The 20008-nt window shown below is 36.3% G+C and overlaps 1 protein-coding gene across 2 annotated transcripts in view; it reads left to right on the top strand.

Moving 5' to 3' along the window:
- Positions 1 to 20008, top strand: part of TBC1D23 (TBC1 domain family member 23) — a gene marked incomplete at both ends in the record, with an annotated part of 76174 nt that overhangs the window by 42862 nt on the left and 13304 nt on the right. Inside the window, 6 exons of one of the 2 annotated variants that reach the window (XM_080696710.1) lie at positions 656 to 748; positions 3203 to 3373; positions 7438 to 7480; positions 10332 to 10441; positions 16808 to 16947; positions 18963 to 19007. In XM_080696710.1, the coding sequence (XP_080552836.1) occupies positions 656 to 748; positions 3203 to 3373; positions 7438 to 7480; positions 10332 to 10441; positions 16808 to 16947; positions 18963 to 19007 (602 nt within the window). The remainder of the gene's footprint in view (positions 1 to 655; positions 749 to 3202; positions 3374 to 7437; positions 7481 to 10331; positions 10442 to 16807; positions 16948 to 18962; positions 19008 to 20008) is intronic. The other variant, XM_080696709.1, reaches the window with a different exon arrangement.

Raw genomic sequence — 20008 nt, forward strand, 5'->3', positions numbered from 1 at the left:
GCCTGTAATCCTAGTACTTGGGAGGCTGAGACAGGAGGATTATCGATCCAAGGCTAGCTTTTGCAGTTTAGTGAGACCTTGTCTCAAAATAAAAAATAAAATTGGGCTGGAGGTATCTTAAGGGTAGAATGCCCTTGAGTTCAATCTGTAGTACCACCACCACCAACAAATTGACAGATTTCAGTATAATTAGTTTCATAACTCAAATTGACATTTCTTGCCAAATTCAGTTCAAGAATAATATATAAAAATGTGAACCAGGCGTGGTGGCACATACCTGTAATTCTAGTACTTGGTGGGGCTGAAACAGGAGGGTCACATATTGGAAGCCAGCCTCAGCATTTTAGCCAGGTCCAGCACCCTAGTAAGGCCCTGTTTCAAAATGAAAAATAAAAAGGGACAGGAGATGTAGCTTGGAGGTAGAATGCTCCTAGGTTCAATCTCTAGTATTAAAAAAAAAAAAAGTGTCCTCTCTGTTTAAAGTGAATAAAAGTATTTACAACCTTGACAGGTTATTGTCTTCCGTCTAAACAAATTAGGTCTTCCTACCATTTTTTTTTTTATTAATTTGTTTCCCCTCTTTTGGCGGTTGTTATTATATTGTGGGATATGAATCTCATGGGAAATTCCAGTATGTCAAATATTTCCCTTTTAGGAAGGAGTCCGGTTCTTCGTGGTGGATTGCCGTCCTGCAGAACAGTATAATGCTGGGCACTTATCAACTGCTTTCCACTTAGATTCGGATCTGGTTAGTATAAATGTTGGTTAAATTTTTTGTAAGAGAAAGTTTTTTTTTTTTTTTTAGAACTAAATACATGTGTCCCAGATTTGGGGAAATTTGTTTTTCTGTTTAGGGAGAGATCTCTGCCCTCATAAGAATTGCTGCTCTCAGGTTTCTTTTCACCCAGGATGCCCTTTTGGTATCATAAAGGGTAAATGAAAACTGCCAACTATGGCTTCCTGTTGCTTACCATTGTGATGTCAGTAAGTCCTAAACTTACTTTGAACTATCTATGGAGCACTTAGCATAGAGCCTTGCAGCTAGTAAGTACTCTGTAAATATCAGTTATTATAATTTGATAAGAATTCTAAAAACTTTTACCATAAACCATTTTTACAGTGTTATTTATACATATAACAAACATGTATTTAATAAGATTGGTATGGTATATAAAGGACCCAGTTAAGTTTACTAACCTACAGTCATTTCAATTGAAGAGGTAAAGTAGATAATTGAATGTTGTTAGAGATACTTAGAGCTGTTGTTAGAACTCAGTCTGACATTATTTAAGCTGGAGTTGTTGAGCACATAGGGATGGGAAAAACAGAAAAAAAAAATGAAGTAATAACCCTCTCTATCCTCCTTCTAACTTGTCTAGAGAAATTGATGCTGATATGTAGAAAGGTCTAGGTGGTGTTGAGAGGAAACTTAGAAAGTGGTAGTAATCCCATACTTGGGAGGCTGAGACAGAATCACAGGTTGAAGGCCAGCGTGCAGTTACTTAGCAAGACCCTGTTTGAAAGTAACAAATAAAACGGCTTGGAGGTATTGCTCAGAGGTAGAATACCCCTGGATTAAATCCCCAGTACCACCACCCCCCCCCAAAAAAAAAGGAGGGAGAAAAGAAGAAAGGGAAGGAGGAAAAACAGAGAATAGAGGTAAAAGAGCTCAGAGTTTTGGATACTTCTATGTAAGAAAGGTCTGCCTAGCTTGTTTATATCCTGGAGGTAAACTGTGTCTTTCTCTTTTAATTCCTTTCTTATGCTTATTTTAAAATGTGTTCAAGTGATATATGAATACCTGAATTAAAAATATTTTTTCAAAATGTATACTGAGTATTCTTTTAATATATACTTATATATTAAGATAATTATACTTAATAAAAGTATACTTTTAATGTCTATTTACCTTATTTTCTTCCTTTGCCACTTTTTCTCTCAACAGTTTCTTGGCGATCTTTTCATTTAAGTGTGCTTCATAGTGGTCCATGGTACATCTGTATCATAGTTTATTGCCTGATTAATATATATTTGGATTATTTTCAGTTTTCTTATTATAAGTGATGCTGCAGTTAACATCTGTATACCTGTTTTGTGGACTTAGGCAAATAATTCTATAAAATTGGTTCTTGAGCGTGGGATTGTTGGGTTGAGGAACATGTGCATATAGATTTTACTAGTAACCATTTAATTGTCCTTTTAAAAGGCTGACTTACCTTATACTTCACAACTGTAAATTAGAATATCAGTTTTTTTTTTATTTTTTCAGAACAATGGGTGAAGAATAGTGATAATTACAAGTGAAGTGGAGCACCCTTTAAAAAAGTTTGCACTTCTATGTAGTCCCTCCATTTTTCTATTGGATTCACTGTGCTTTTTATGTAGCCCCATTATAATACTTCTAAAAAATTATGGTTATTGACATACTTGTTTCCTGAAAGATAAGAAGAATTTTTCATCCTTGTTCTCAGATACCTAAAATAGTGTTGATGAATACTTTCTACTGTTTCTGACTGTCCTGTAAGAAATAATTTGTCAGAGTAAGTAGACTTAAAAATAGAGCTATTTTGATCAATTATTTTTAATCATGGGTCCTTCTACTCATTGTTATACACTTTTTACAATGATTCTTAAGGACACCGTAGCTAGTTTATTATGTAAGAAATAAAATTTCTTGAAGAATTTTTTATATAATTTAACTTTTCTCTGAATTTTTATTTTTATTTATTTTTATTTATTTATTTATTTTTTTATTTTTTGGTGGTACTGGGGGTGGAACCCAGAGGCTTTCTACCTCCCAGACCGTTTTTATATTTTATTTAGAAACAGGTTCTCACTAAGTTGCTGAAAGCCTCACTAAGTAGCTGAGGCTGGCTTCGAACCCGTGCGATCCTCCTGTCTCAGCCTCTCAAGCGCGAGGATTACAAGCATGTGCCACCATGCCCGGCTAATTTTTAACTTTTTTAATGTATTATAGACATACTTATAAACATTTCTCTTATCCCAGGGATTTTGTTGTAATGTATTATACATTTATAAACATTTCTCTTATCCCCAGGATTTTATTTATAGTAGCCTTTTCTTCTTCCTTTGTTTTCATGGTAGCTCTTTAAATGTTGGTTTTTCCTAGAAAAATATCTTAAGTTTTATAAATATCATGTGAAACACAAACTTGCCAAAATAATTTTCTTAAATTGTCTAGATGCTCCAGAATCCGTCTGAGTTTGCACAGTCAGTGAAATCCTTGCTGGAAGCACAGAAGCAATCCATTGAGTCCGGCTCCATAGCCAGCGGGGAGCACCTCTGTTTCATGGGTAGTGGCAGGGAGGAAGAAGACATGTATATGAACATGGTCCTGGCACACTTTTTACAGGTATGTTGCTATAAATCATTTCATTGTGCTTGGCAATTTTTATCACCTTGAAAACATTTGTAGATTATCTTTTACTCATATATACTTTTAGATTTATCTGTATTTTTCTTCACAGCCTCTTGGTTTTGTGTCTTGCCAAGATAGATCATCTTCTTTAGCATTTTCTCACATACTTACTTGGTTTATTTTTTTTAAGTTTTAAGTCTTGAACCATCTGGAATTATTTTTGTGTAAGTCAGGTAGGAATAAAAATAAAAAGTTTTTCAGATAACAATCCAACTATGCTATCAATGGATGTACTATCTTTTTAATAAAGTGAATTCGTCTGTGCTTCAGTATTAATTTCTAGATTATTCTCTTGCATTGATTTTTATGCCTATTCTACTCTAGTATATTTTGGAGTAGCGTGTTAATTAATTTTAATATATTTACTATTAATTTGAATAAATAAATAAATAAATATTTATTTATTTATTTATGTTTGGTGGTACTGGGGGTAGAACCCAGGGGCTTTCTACCTCTGGGCTATATTCCCAGACCTATTATATTTTATTTGGAAACAGGGTCTCACTAAGTTGCTGAGAGCCTCACTGAGTAGCTGAGGCTGGCTTCGAACCTGTGCGGTCCTCCTGTCTCAGCCTCCCAAGCACGGGGATTTAAGCATGCGCCACCACGCCCAGCCAAATAAATATATTTTAAATAATTATAATTAATTTATTCAAATTTAAAATGTGACTTTTAGCTATCTTCTTGTATTTGAATGTTATTTTCATAACTAATTTGTGTTAGTGGTTTTATGCATTCTGTCCCTCTAATTTCCTCAAAGCTTTACTAAGTAATGAAACTAGTTGTTAGTCTTTATGAAACTAGTTGTTAGCCGGGCATGATGGTGCATGCCTGTAATTTCAGTATTTGGGAGACTAAGACAGGAGAATCTCAGGTTTGAGGCCAATCTCAGCAATCTAGCAAGCTCCTCAGACTTAGCAAAACCCTGTTTCAAATTAAAATATAAAAATGAGATGGGCATGGTGGTGCATGCTTGTAATCCTGGCATTTGGGAGGCTGAGACTGGAGAATTGTGGTTCATAAACAGCCTCAGCTACTTAATGAGGTCTTTCGCAACTCAGTAAGTTTCAAAGAATAAAAAATAAAATAAAGAATTAAAAATAGGGCTGGTGGTGTAGCTCAGAGTAGAATGCCCCTGGGTTCTATCCCAAGTACTGCAAATGAATGAATGAATGAATGAATGGGGCTCAGGCTCAGAGGTAGAATGCCCCTGTATTCCATCCCCAGGGCCAAAAGAAAAAGAAAAAAACACCAAACAAAACTACCTAGTGTATCAGTTATTCTTTGGTAGTATATACATTAAAGTCCTTACTTTGTATGATCCTGGACTGTGGTATTAAGAAGTCAGTGGACTTGGTGTTACACAAGCCATTCAATTTGGATTCATTTCTAGTACATTATATTTTACTGGGAATCTGGTTTGAGAAAATTATTCTAAAGGCAGTTCTTATAAGACAAAGCCAGAGAAGGAACAATGGATTTGAAGGAGGAATTATAAAAAAATTTTAAACTTTCTTTTTTTAAAATTTTTTATTGAACATAAATGGTATACATTTAAACTATGCTTGGTGCCCTCTCCCCCCCCACCCCTGTTTTCCCTTCCCCCCTCCCACCAATGATTGTCCAGGGTAACCATGTCATATTCATAATTTTACACATATTCAGATGTGGACCCTCATTAATCAAGTTCAGTCTTCCTCCTCCCCTATCTTTCCATTCAAGCTTTGCTGGTATTTCCCTCCATTACCTGGAGTACCACTGGTGTCCTCTATGTTCACTAGTTTGGGCCTATTAGAGGGAACATATGTACCTTCTCCTTCTGTGCTTGGCTGGTCTCACTTAACATAATGCTCTCCAGGACTTTCCATCTTCTTGCAAATGGTATGATTTTGTTCTTCTTTATGGCTGACTAGAATTCCATTGTGGCAACAGATGAATGGATTAAACCTTCTTAAAGGAAAGAGTTTAGAAACTTAGAATAACAGAAATAGGGTCCCAAACTCATTCATAAATTTAACTGGCCTATTTAAAAACTGCTTTAGTATATATATTGTAAGTGGCATTATATGCAAGAGTTTGAGATATTGTATACTTTATTATTCAAATTCTTTTTTTGTGTGTGTGTGTGGTACTGGGGTTCCTGGAAGCCCTTCTATCTCTGGGATACACTCCCAGACCTATTTTTTAAAATATTTTTATTTGGAAACAGGGTCTCTTAAGCCAGCAAGGCTGGCTTCGAACCTGCGCGATCCTCCTGTCTCCGCCTCCCAAGCATGCACCACCATGCCCATTCTTAATGGAATTTTTGAAAAATGTCTTCCAGTTTTTATCATAATAAATTTCAGAGAAATTAAAAATTGGGAGGATTGAATACTGCAAATTCTTTATAATATAATCACATTATCATGCTTTATCACTAAAAGAAACCTAGTGTTCAAGTTTCCCTGATTTTCCTAAAATTATAAACAAGGCATTGCATTTGGTTGATTTTTTAAAAAAATCTCTTGATTTATGGGTTCCTTGTTTTTAATTTTTTTCTTGAAGATATTTGTTAAAACAACTTAATTTTTTTTTGAGAATTACCTACATTGTAGATTCTGCTTATTATACTCATATGGTGCCGTTTATCAGCTCTGTCTCTGGTTTTCCATAAGCTGCTAGTTAGATCTGGAGATATGGTCAGACTGCTTCTCTGGGGATGTGCTGTGTGCTTCATGTGCACACTGTTCATATGTTTCTTTCTTTCTTATTTCTGTTTTGTCATTATCTTAAACCCATGATGTTTTTAGTAGCTTACAAAGGCATCACTGTCATTTATTTTTCATAATTTCATAATTAGCTATAATTTTTTTTTTGTGTGTGTGTGGTACTGGGGATGGATACTAGGGGCATTCTACCTTTGAGCTACACTCCAGGCCTATTTTTTAATTTATTCTTTATTTTGAAACAGGGTCTCACTGAATTGCCATCACTCTTGGCTTCTACCTCCAAGTTATACCTCCAACCCAATTTTATTTCTTATTTGAAACAGGGTCTCTCTAAAATTGTAGAGGGCCTCACTAAATTGCCATAGGTTGACTTCAGTGCTGTGATCCTCCTGTCTCAGCTTCCAAAGTACTGGGATTATAAGCATGTGACACCACACCTGACTCATATTACAGTTTTATAAGGACAAAATATTTTGAAAACTTTGTGTGTGTGTGTGGGGGGGTACTGGGGTTTCTGGAAACCCTTCTATGTTCCAGGCTACACTTCAGACACCTATTTTTTATATTTTTATTTGGAAACAGGGTCTCTTAAGCCAGCAAGGGTGGCTTCGAACCTGCGCGATCCTCCTGTCTCCGCCTCCCAAGCCCGAGGATTACAACCGTGTGCCACCACGCCCGGCTTTTGAAAACTTTTTTAAAATCACTTTGATTACATCTTTTCTGGTACTTATACCTCTAAGCTACATCCCAGCCCTATTTTTTATTCTTTATCTTAAAACATGGTCTCACTGAGTTTCAAAGGGCCTCAGTGAGTAGCTGAGGCTGGCTGCAAACCTGTGCTCCTCGTATCTCAGCCTCCCAAATGCTGGGATTACAAGTGTGTGCCACCACACCCAGCTCTTTGATTACATCTTAAAATATCATTTAATTAAGTTTGGTTTGACTTTTTCACTGTTGAGACTAGGATATAAGTAAAATTACAGTCCTACTAATAGCTATGAAGATGTACCCTTCTTCCTACATAAGCTCCAGACCCTATAATACACAGGGTAAATAAATATACAACACACACACACACACACACACACACACACACACACACACATACACACACACACACACACACACACACACACTTGTATGTGTAACAAAGACCAAAATGTCAAGGAAAAATAAAAAGTCTAGAAACTAAGTATGTACTGATGTATTGCATTATCAATGTTTTAGAATTATCACAAATTTTAATTAAATTATGTTTCAGAATAATTTAAATTTTATCTTTCATTACAGAAAAACAAAGAATATGTGAGTATTGCCAGTGGAGGATTTATGGGTAAGGTTTTATTTATTAATTTATTCATTTCTACTTTTCAGAAAATATTGTTGTGATTCAGGACAGCTGATTTGAAATGATTAAATCATTGGGTAGAAGCCTTTTTCAGTCATTTATTATTTTCAGGAAAGATAAGGCAATTGAAATAATTGAATATTTTGTGAAAGACTATTTAGATAAATGTGTTTAGTTAGCTTATGTTTCAAAAAATAGATTTTTATCTTATTTTTCTCAGTGGTGAGGTTTGAATGCAGGGCCTCATGTATTCTAGGCAAGCACTATACCACTGAGTTATATATAGCTCCAGCCTCTCCAAAAATTATTTTTAGTAAGAATCATGAAAAGTTGCCCATATTATTTGCTCCTAGGGAGAAGGATTTGATAGGAATGGGAAACAAGAGTTGGTAGAATACTTTTCACAGTATATTCTTTTTACTGTTCAGGTACTTTATTATCCCTTTATTTTTGAACTGCCTGAAAATGTTAGCTGGTAAAAAACAATGTTGTCTGAATGGAATAAAATAAATAAGCTGAGCCAGGCATAGTCCCACATCTCAGTTTGGAAGACTGAGTCAGGAGGATTGCAGGTTTGAGGACAGCTTTAGCAAGTAGTGAGACTTTTCATCAACCTAGTGAGACCTTGTTTCCAAATGAGAAATAAAATCAGGCTAGGGGATGTAAATCGAAGGTAGAATGCCTCTGGTTTCAAGCCCAGCACCACACACACACACAAAAATAAATAAACAGGATAGTAAAATAATTGGCAAAATCCTTGAGGGCAAATATTTTTAAATTTATGAAGTTAGCCAGTATTTTATTTTATTTTATTTTATTTTATTTTATTTTATTTTATTTTATTTTATGGGGTATTGGGGATGGAACCCAGGGTGGCATTCTACCTCTAAGCTCCATCCCCAGACCTACATTTTATCCTTTATTTTGAAACTGGGTCTCACTGAGTTGCAAGGGCCTCACTTAGTAGTAGCTGAGGCTGTCCACGAACCACGATCCTATCCTCCTGTCTCAGCCTCCCAATTGCTGGGATTACATACCCGGAAGCCAGTATAACAATTTAAAAAGAGCATGCTTTAGCCGGGCGTGATGGCGCATACTTGTAATCACAGCATTTGGGAGGCTGAGACCAGAAGATCGCATATTGTGAACAACCTCTGCTATTTAGTGAAGCCCTCTGCAACTTAGTGAGACCCTGTTTCAAAATGAAGAATAAAAAATAGGGCAGGGGTATAGCTCGGAGGTCAAATACCTCTGGTTTCCATCTCCAGACCCGCAAAAAAAAAAGAAAAGAAAAGAAAAAAGCATGCTTTATATTAGGAAAAGAACGTGAGAGTGTGGAACTACAAATGCTGGGGGAAATTAATGATAAAATCAAATCAGTATATTTTGAAGGTATTTTAATCATAGGAGTGTTGTAAGGAATAAGCTTTGATCTAATATAATTTTATTTTTTAATTTATAATTTCTGGTAAATTAAGATTTATTTTTCCTTGGTCTTTGTTGATATTATCAAGCATTGTGATTATTTCCTATGTATTGTGACCTGATAACTACCTTTGGAGCTCGCACCCAGAGTTATCTTCAAAAGAGATTATTATTTGTGTGTGTGTGTGTGGTGGGGGGTACTGGAATTAAACCCAAGGGCATTCTACCTTTGAGCTACACCTGCATCCCTTTTTAATTTTTTTCTTTTTTTTGAAACAGGGCCTTGCTAAATTGCTGAGGCTGGCTTCGAATCTGCTTTCCTTCTGTCTCAGCCTCCCAAGTCCTGAAAATACAGGTGTGTGCCACCACACCAAGCTAAAAGGGAATATTTTAGTCAATAGCATTGGCCTTATGCCCAGTGTTATTTATTAAGAATCTTGATAACATGATACTGAACTTGGTTATTAAGTAAATAATTCTCAAAAGTGTCTGAAAAGTATTGTTTTATAATATACTCCAGGTTTGAGAAACATTTCCAAAACTATGAATTCTTTTCTTTCATCAAGAATAATCTAGCCAGGCGTGGTGGCGCACCCTTGTAATCCCCGTGCTTGGGAGGCAGAGACAGGAGGATCACGCAGATTCGAAGCCAGCCGTGCTGGCTTAAGAGACCCTGTTTAAAAAAAAAAAAATAGGTCTGGGAGTGTAGCCCAGAGGTAGAAGGGCTTCCAGGAACCCCAGTACCACCAAAAAAAAAAAAAAAAAAAGAAGAAGAAGAAGAAGAATCTCTTCATAGTAATGCCTAAGACTGCTTCTTTATTCGTGGGAAAAAAAATTGACTAATGTATCCTTTTGCTATAACAAAGCCTTCATAAGTTTTCTGTTAATCCTTGATGTCATAAAAATATCACAGAGATTATCTGTTAACATTTGAAAGATTTTTTCAAAGAGAAAAACAAAGACTATCACCCTTCAGTATATTTAAAAGTTACCTCTGGTGGGGTGTGGTGGTGCATACCTATAATTCCAGAACTTGAGAGACAGAAACAGGAGGATCTTAGGTTCAAGACCAGCTTTGGCAATGTAGTGAGACTTTAAAACAACCTAGTGTGACCCTGTTTAAAAATTTAAAAATAAAAATAAAAAGTGCTGGGGGTTTAGCTCAGAGGTTTCTAGAATGTCCTGTGTAAAGCTTATCTCTGTACAGAGAGAAGGCTTTAGAAAAAAGGAAAAGAGGAAGGTTTGCTGTAGCCCAGAGTTCTTTATTCCTTCACTGAGGTAGAGAAAGAAATATTTGTGATTATATCCCTGGATTCTTCTTCACTCAGCTGTGACATGTATATTATACTTCTCTTGTAGTGAATCTTTCCAAAAGGACTCATAGTTCAGATTTTGTTTTGTTTTTCTTAAGCACTGCAGCAGCACCTGGCAGATATTAACGTAGATGGACCAGAAAATGGATATGGTCATTGGATTGCTAGTACCTCGGGCTCAAGGAGTAGTATCAATTCTTCTGTTGATGTAAGTGTATGTATTGAATATATCATCAGAGTTGAATCTGTTCCCAGAAAAAGTGATTTACTATTAAACTCCCATCATAACAGAAATGGAATAAATTATTTCCAACACAAGCACTGAGGAGTCATATTATAAGAGGTTAATGAAATGATGGAATAGCTGCATATCTAACTAGCTGGAACTCTTATGTGAGCTGATTCCAGGAATCTGTGGGGCTCATGTTCATATCTCCTGCATACTGTCCCTTCCCACCACAAACTTACGTGACTAGGACTTTAGTCTAAATTCACATGTGAGAATGCGCTGAACAGAGGAAGACAGGAAACAACTGGCAATCCTTTTATAGTTGATATTCAGTTATTGACATTTACATTTCTGCAGGATTATTCTATAGAGGATAAAAGCATCTTTCTATTCTACTTTGGAGATATTTAGATAGTAAGTCTTTTGTGCCTTTTCAGTATTTCTAATTGAATTAGATGTCATTAAATCATTTTCTTGACCAATAATAGTTGTCTCCCTAATGTTAAATATTTAAAACAGAAGTAGATGAAAACTTCAGTAGTGGATCATGACTACTGATGTAGGCTTATGGCTCTGCCATAGCTGAGCTTAGGTTTCACTTCTGTAACTTACCTTCTTCATGATTTCCAACAAGATCTTTCTTTAGCTGTGCAGTAGAGTTGATAATAATAGAACCTTTCTCATAAGAAGGACATACATAGGATGTGAGACCGAAGTGTGCAAGTGCCATCATCAAGCCTTGAATAATAGTACAACATTGTAACCACTAGGTGTATCTAGTTTATCTCCAAGTATACAACTCAAAGAAAATTATTGTCTGTCAGCAGATAAAGCTTCTCTGAGAATTGTATTTTTATTTTTGCCTTGATCCTCTAGGTATAAAAGAGGTCTTTGTGGGGAAAAATTAGTATTCCATTGTCTGGATATGCAATTATTTATTTGTTTGTTTGTTTATTTTTGCGGGTCTGGGGATGGAACCCAGGGGCATTCGACCTCCGAGCTACATCCCCTGCCCTATTTTTTATTTTGAAACCAGGTCTCACTGAGTTGCAAAGGACTTCACTAAATAGCTGAGGCTGTCCGCAAACCGTGGTCCTCTGGTCTCAGCCTTCCAAATGCTGGGATTACAAGCGTGTGCCACCACACCCAGCTGTAATAATTTATTTAGTTAGTATCCTATTGCTGAATTATTTGCATTGCTTTGTCTTTTTGTATTACAACCACTACTACATTTTTATGCAGTACAAACATTACCACATATGTATGTCATGTTGATTTAGTTCCAAAAGAATAACTTGATCAAAGGATCACTTATCAAAATGCTTAGAATTCTGCATTGTTATAAAATTGCCCTTCGAAAAACATTATTCTAATTTACATTCCTATCCACATCTTTGGATAGAACTTCTGTTGAAGCTTTTTCCTTCAGATTTGAAAATCAATAATTGAGACTATTTTAGAAACTGTAATAAAAATGTGTTTTATTCAAAAGTACCAAAGAATTTCCATAGTAAGTTTAATTTGTTTTTTAATTTAGGTATGAATTAAAAACGTGTGTGTGTGTGTGTGTGTGTGTGTGTGTGTGTGTGTGTGTGTGTTAAGTGTAAGTTAATGACTTCTTTCTCCTAAAAATAAAAATAATTTGCCAGGCGTGGTGGCGCACGCTTGTAATCCCCGCACTTTGGAGGCTGAGACAGGAGGATCGCACGGGTTCGAAGCCAGCCTCAGCTGCTTAGTGAGGCTCTCAGCAACTTAGTGAGATCCTGTTTCCAAATAAAATACTAAAAAAAAGGTCTGGGAGTATAGCCCGGAGGTAGAAAGCCTCTGGGTTACACCCCCAGTACCACCAAAAAAAAAAAAAAATCAAAATAATAATTTTTGCTACAGTATCATATGTAAAAAAAATATAAAAAACACTAAATCATCTTTACCAGATAGTTGCTTTTTGTATTTTGAAATATTTCCATCAAATTGTTTTATCATAGGTGTATTTTAATATTTAATTTAAAAAGTAGCAGTAATAGTTTACATAGTTGTTTTGTGATTCTGGGGAGTGAACCCAGGGGCACTCTACCTCTGAACTACACTCCTTTAAAATACACACTTTATTTTTTTTTTAGTTTTTATTTTGAAACAAGAACTCATTGAGTTTGTGAGTACCTCAGTAAGTTGCTGAGGCTGGCCTCAAACCTGTGATCCTCCTGTCTCAGCCTACCAAATACTGGGAATACAAGTGTACACCACCACACCAATCTTACTTTTGATTTTTTGGGGGGTGGTAGTACTGGGGGTGGAACCCAGGGGCTTTCTACCTCCGGGCTATACCTCCAGACCTGTTTTTATATTATATTTGGAAATAGGTTCTCACTAAGTTGCTGAGAGCCTCACTAAGTAGCTGAGGCTGGCTTCGGACCTGTGTGATCCTCCTGTCTCAGCCTCCCAAGCGTGGGGATTACAGGCGTGCACCACCACGCCCGGCTAATTTTCTAGCTTTTTTTTTTTTTTTTTTGTGGGACTGGGGATGGAGAGGCATTTGACCTCCGAGCTACACCCCCTGCCCTATTTTTTATTCTTTATTTTGAAACAGGGTCTCACTTAGTTGTGGAGGACTTCACTAAGTAGCTGAGTCTGTCCGTAAACTGCGATCCTTTGGTCTTAGTCTCCCAAATGCTGGGATTACAAGCTTGTGCCACCACACCCGGCTATTTTCTAGCATTTTTAAGTGGGCTCTTTTTTCTTCTTCTTCTTCTTGGTGCTGAGGCTTGAACTCAGGGACATTCTGTCTCCAAGCTATACTCCAGGCCTATTTTTTTCCCCCGCAGTACTGGAGATTGAATCCAGGGGCATTCTTCCTCCAAGCTACTCCCCCAGTCTTATTTTTTTATTCTTTATTTTGAATCAGCATTTCACTAAGTTGCAGAGGGCCTCACTAAATAGCTGAGGCTGACCAAGAACATGAGATCCTCCTGTCTCAGCCTCCCAAGTACTGGCTTATAAGTATGTGCCACCACACCTGGCTCCAATTTTACTTTCATTTTGAAAGAGGATCTTGATAAGTAGCTGAAGCTGGCTTTGAACCTGCAATCCTTTTGTCTCAGCCTCTTAAAAACTGGAATTAACAGGCATATACCACGACTTCCAGCTTTATATATATTTTTTCTTTTTATGGTACCAAGGAATGAGGGACAGTCTGTATCTTAGCTATATCTCCAGCACTATATTATTTTTTATTTTTAAACAGGGTCTCACTAAGTTGCAGAGGATCAAGTGTGTGCTACCACACCCAGCCTAAATTGTGTCTTAAAAATATAAAATAATACCTAAATCTTTTGGCAGTTTCTGATTATTTCCTTCTGTAAATTTGAAGAAGAATTAATGGGCATTCTCAAGAAGAATGAATAAGCAAAAGTATCACTTCAATGTTTGACACCTATTATTATAGTGTTCTCTAGGGTGTAGTTATTAAACTCATGCCTATTAAGTACATCAAGATAACTTTTGTTCTGAAATTAAAGGCCTACGTGGGAATTTCTTTTTCAGTACTGAAGATGGAATCCAGGGGCATTCTACCTCTGAGTAACACCCCCAGCCCTATTTTTTTTTTTTTTTTTTTTTTTTTTTGGTGGTACTGGGGTTCCTGGAAGCCCTTCTACCTCTGGGCTACACTCCCAGACCTATTTTTTTATATATATATTTTTATTTGGAAACAGGGTCTCTTAAGCCAGCACGGCTGGCTTCGAACTGCGTGATCCTCCTGTCTCCGCCTCCCAAGTGCGGGGATTACAAGCATGCACCACCATGCCCGGCCCCAGCCCTATTTTTATTCTTTATTTTGAAACAGGGTCTCATAGAGTTGCAAAGGGCCTCACTAATTAGCTGAGGCTCTCCATGAACCATGATCCTCCTGTCTCAGCCTCCCAAATGCAGGGATTACAAGCATGTGCCACCATGCCCGGCAGGAATGTTTTCATTTTTATTGATGTATTGTATTTATGCATATTAATGGGATGCAAGGTGGTGGAGGCATACATGCACATATCACCCAATTAGCCCTTTCCCAGTTCCTACCACATCCCCTCCCCCTCCCTCATTCTCATGTTCGGCTTAGTAATTGGCATTGATATGTTTGTTAAAATACATCAATAGAGAATTTCCCTCTTCCCTCCTCCCATCCCCTCAATTAGGCCACCTTATTTGCACATCTATAGACTCTCTTTCTTTGTCAAAGGTTCCTCCTATGACCCAATTTCTCCATAGCTTTCACATATTAGGGAGAGTATACAATTTCTTATTTTTTGTGACTGACTTAGCATAATTTCCTTCAGCTCCATCCATTTCCTTGTAAATGATGTAACCAGAGACCTTGAGTCTTCTTGAAGAGGGCATAGGTCCAATACTGCAACACATAGGCACAGATAAAAACTATCAACAAGACCCCAAAGGCACAAAAAACTAAAAGGTGAATCAAAATGTGGGATTGCATTAAACTGAAGAGCTTCTGTACAGCAAAAGAAACTATCAAGAACCTCAACTGAGAGCCAACAGAATGGGAGAAAATTTTTGCCAACTATTCCTTTGATAGAGGACTAATATCTAGAATATATAGATAACTAAAGAAACTCAGCACTAAGAAAACAAATAACCCAATCAAAAAATGGGCAACTGAACTAAATAGACACTTCACGAAGGAAGAAATTTAAATGGCCAATAAATGCATGAACAAATAATATCATTAGCAATCAGAAAGATCCAAATTAAAACTACTCTGAGATTTCGCCTAACTTCAACTTGAATGACAATCATTCAAAACACAAACAACAACAAATGCTGGAGAGGTTGTGGAGAAGTGGGAACTCTTAATACATTGTTATAGGTGGGGTTGCAAATTAGTGCAACCACTTTGGAAAACAGTATGGAGGATCTTCAGAAGAATGGGAATGAACTTACCATATGATCCAGCAATACCACTCCTGGGTATCTACCCCATAGAAAGGAAACCAAACTACTGAACTAATACATGTGTATCTATGTTCATAGCTGCACAATTCACAATTGCTTAACTATGGAACCAGCCAAGATTGTCCATCAACAGATGAATGGATTACAATACTATGGGATATGTACACAATGGAATTTTACTTAGCCATAAAGAAAAACACAGTTACGTCATTTACAGGGAATGTTTTAAAAACAAATATATAAGGAATAAAGGTTTTAAAGTTTAGCTACATTGAAGACAGGCTTGGTGGCACATGCGTGTAATCTAGTACCTGAGAGGATGAGACAGGAGGATCACAGGTTCACAGCCAGCCTCAGCAACCTCGTGAGGATTTCTGTAACTTAGTGAGACCCTGTTTCAAAATAAAACATAAGAAAATAGGGCTGGAGGTGTAGCTCAAAGATAGACTGTCCCTGGTTTCAATCCCTAGTACCACACAAAAAAATATTTTTTGGCTCCATGAACAGTAGTTGGATTATATTTTTTATTTTTGTAGACTAGTTTGAGTTATGAAAGATTAGTAACTTTATTGTGTGTGTGTGTGTGTGTGTGTGTGTGTGTGTGTGTGTGTGTGTGTTGTGCATGTAGGATGGAGGGGCTATTGGGGATCGAACCAAGGGATGTTCTACATCCTAGCTATACTCCCAATTCTTTTATTTTTTTATTTGGAAGTAGGGTCTTGCTGAGAGTGTTGCTATGTTGCTGAGGCTGTCCTCAAACCTGTGATCTTTCTATCTCAGCCTCTCAAGTACTCAGATTTCAGGCATGTGCCATCATACATGGCTAATAACTTTATTTCTTATTGAATAATAAAGGTAATTTTAAGCTCCACACATGTGTGTATGTATGTATGCATGTATATCTTAAATATCTTAATTTTTTCCCTTGTATTTTTAAAGTAGTTTCACCTAGTGAATTAGTTTGCCAGTGTTGCTCTAACAAAATAGCACAGACATGGTAGCTTAAATAATTGAAAATTTTCCTACAAAAGCCTCCAGGATTAAGGTGTTAGCAGGTTTGGTTTATTCTGAGCCCTCTCTCCTTGGCTTTCAGGTGGCCACCATCCCCCCATGTTCTCATATGGCCTTTTCTCTTTGCTGGTATCACCTCTCTCCCTTTTTTAAAGACTGGATTAAATTCTACTCTGATCTAATTTAACTATAATTACTTCTTTATATGTCTCATTTCAAAATGCAGTCATATTCTAAGATGTTCTAGAAGTTAGGACTTCATCGCATAAATTTGATGGGGATACTATTCAATCCATAACGTGAATAACCTTTAGCAAAAGTATGTATGCTACTTATTTGGAGAATAGTTAATTCATCTATGTTCTTATTCTTCAGGGTGAATCTTCTAATGGCACAAATGATAGAGGAATGAAATCACTCGTAAATAAAATGACAGTGGCTTTGAAGACAAAATCTGTTAATGTCAGGGAAAAAGTTATCAGTTTTATTGAGAATACATCAACTCCTGTGGACCGGTGAGTTGTTTTTTTTTTTAATATAGCATGAATCTATGATTGAAACTCTAGATATGTTCCGTATTGGAAGTAAATATGAACTAAATTGAAAGTGTTCTAGCCGGGCGTGGTGGCGCACGCTTGTAATCCCCGCGCTTGGGAGGCAGAGACAGGAGGATCGCGCAGATTCGAAGCCAGCCGTGTGTGCTGCTTAGGAGACCCTGTTTCCAAATAAAAATATAAAATAGGTCTGGGAGTGTAGCCCGGAGGTAGAAGGGCTTCCAGGAACCCCAGTACCACCAAAAAAAAAAAAAAAAAAAATTGAAAGTGTTCTAAAAGAGGATCATAAGTGCATTTCTATCAGATGTTTCCATAATTTTCAGTTAACTTTAGGGGTGTCCTTTATTGCTGTGAAACTTGACTATAAAGATTTCTTTATTCTTTTCCACTGCTCAAATAAGATGCAGTTAATGAATCTGTTCCTTTATGCCATTCATTTAAAAAATACTGAAGCATCCCTTTATGTATTACCCTTCATATAGTAGCTGTTTTCCAAATGTCAAATTAATGAGGGATCAGCTACCAGTTGCAGTGATGGCATAATAGCAATGTCTTCCTATATTCCATGAATTTAAAACCTTGACAGTTTGGTCATGCTAAATGTAGAATCCCACTTTCTCAAGTTAAGATCTTCACAGAATTTTATTTACAAATTTAAGCAAACTATATTTTCCATGAATTACAAAGGGGGCAATGGGAACAAATGAGAAACAAGTTTAAGATTATCTGCTATACTACTTATAATCGTGCCTTTATTTTTCCATGTGTTCATCTAATTGATCTTATTCCTAGAGTTTAAAACTAACTTTATAATTTTAATGGAATTTGATCCTAAGTAAGCCTGATTTGGGAAATGTATTATAGTATTTAATTTCATTCTGATGTCTTGTAGGATCACGGGAAATTTGAAATATTTGGCTTCAAAAACTGAATGTTAGGAATTTATTCTTTGTCACTTTATTAAGTATAATATATACACATGCAAAAGAATAATTATTCTCATTTAGCAAAGAGCAAATTAGTTAATGTTATTTTCGCTAATTCAAAAAGTGTACCTTACATAATAGCCTTCTCACAATTATTAGAGCATTTTTATCAAGCCTGAAAGATTTATTTGCTCAGTAAAATTATATCTGCTCTCAGAAGCCTGTTTTACTTTTAGTGCTTCTGAATTACAGTATTTTTGCTATACCTAGTATTATGAACCTTTAAAATTTTATTTTAAGTCAGGCATGGTGGTTTATGCTTGTAATCCTAGCATTCGGAAGGCTGAGATTGGAGGATTGTAGTTTGGGGACAGCCTCAGCTACTTAGGCCCTCCACAACTTAGTGAGACCCTGTTTCAAAAAATAAAGAATAAAAAATAGGGCTGAGAGTGTAGCTCGGAGGTTGAATGCTTCTGGGTTCCATCCCCAGTATTGAAAAAAAAAAAGTAGGGCTGGGGATGTAACTCAGGGGTAGAATCCCCCTTGTTTCTATCCCCCAGTACCACCAAAAAAAAAAAAAAAAAATTTTAGAATGCACTCATATTTTAATAGACTAGTGATAACTGTAAGTTGAAAAAGACTTTTCTTGCTGGGTGTGGTAGTGCACGCTTGTAATCCTAGCGCTTAGGAGGCTAAGACAGGAGGATCGCACAGTTTCGAAACCAGCCTCAGCTACTTAGTGAGGCTCTCAGCAACTTAGTGAGACCCTGTTTCCAAATAAAATATAAAATAGGGCTGGAAATATAGCCCGGAGGTAAAAAGCCCCTGGGTTCCACCCGTAGTACCACACACACACACACAAAAAGACTTAAAGTATCACTAAAAATTGGCTTTTTAAAATTTTTTCTTTTACTTTGAGATGATTGAAATATTTTCTTTAGAGAAAGTGATTATACTTGATTTCTTTAGAAAATCTAATTATTTTTGTTTTAAATTTGTTGCATTTTCTTATAATCATTTTGTTCTGTCCTCTGCCTTGATTTGGTATAGAATGTCTTTCAATCTTCCTTGGCCAGACAGATCATGTACAGAGCGGTAAGCCAATGAGTAGTGCAGCCTTATGGAACCTTGCTTTTCCCGTAGCATGCCTTGTGGTGTCTGTAAGCCTTGTGCTGTCTTGGCTAAAATTTCATAAAGCTACTGCTCCCGTTCTGTTTGTAAGAAGAGTATGTCATGCTGATGGATCCGTGTTTGTTTTCTGCTTGATTTCTGCTTGATTGTTTTAGTTGTTTTTCCTTGCATGTTTCTATCTTCCATTCCTCAGATGAAAATCAAAATCGTTCAAACCATAGAACTGCATAAACCCTGCAGTTTTTATTTTGAGACAAGAAGGTGGTGAAACCGAGAAAGTATACATGTAATCAGCAGTTGGCAGGGTATTAGCTTTATAGATAATTTACTATTTGACAAAACTATAGCACCTAAAAGTAATAAACAGTTCATGATTTAAAAAATTTTTTTGTTCTGGGGATTAATCCTAAGGGCATTTTACATGCTAAGCACATGCTCTGCTACAGAGGTGTAACCCTAAGCCTCAAAAAATTTTAATTTTGTGTACTGGATATAAATTTATAGTATTTTCAGATCTTGGGTTTTTTTATTTCTGTACAGTGCCAGTTATAGGGTATCTATTATAATTTTACCTAAGCCTGTTATAGGAAATTGCTTTTTTCAAAATTGTGTTTGTAAATTGTCTATTTTCTCCTGCTATAGGACTATTGAGTTAGTTTAATTTTATTTAACTCTCAAATTTTCTCCTAGAGTATTAATTTTTTAACTTTAATTATCTTTGGTGGTTCATATACAAAAACATATATTTTGAAAATGTAATATAATGAAAAGTAAAAATGAGTTGAGTTTCTTCTTGAGCTTAGTAAATTAATTAAAACCTACCCAAACTATTTTGTAGCAGTTTCTATTATTACTTTGGAAAAAAAAAAATGGAGCCAGGCATGGTGGTGCACACTTTTAATCCCAGCATTCAGGAGGCTGAGACAGGGACAGTCTCAGCTACTTAGGCCCTTTGCAACTCTTTA

The sequence above is a fragment of the Muscardinus avellanarius genome, assembly GCF_963383645.1.
Source record: "Muscardinus avellanarius genome assembly, chromosome: 5".
In the NCBI taxonomy this organism is placed as follows: Eukaryota; Metazoa; Chordata; class Mammalia; order Rodentia; family Gliridae; genus Muscardinus; species Muscardinus avellanarius.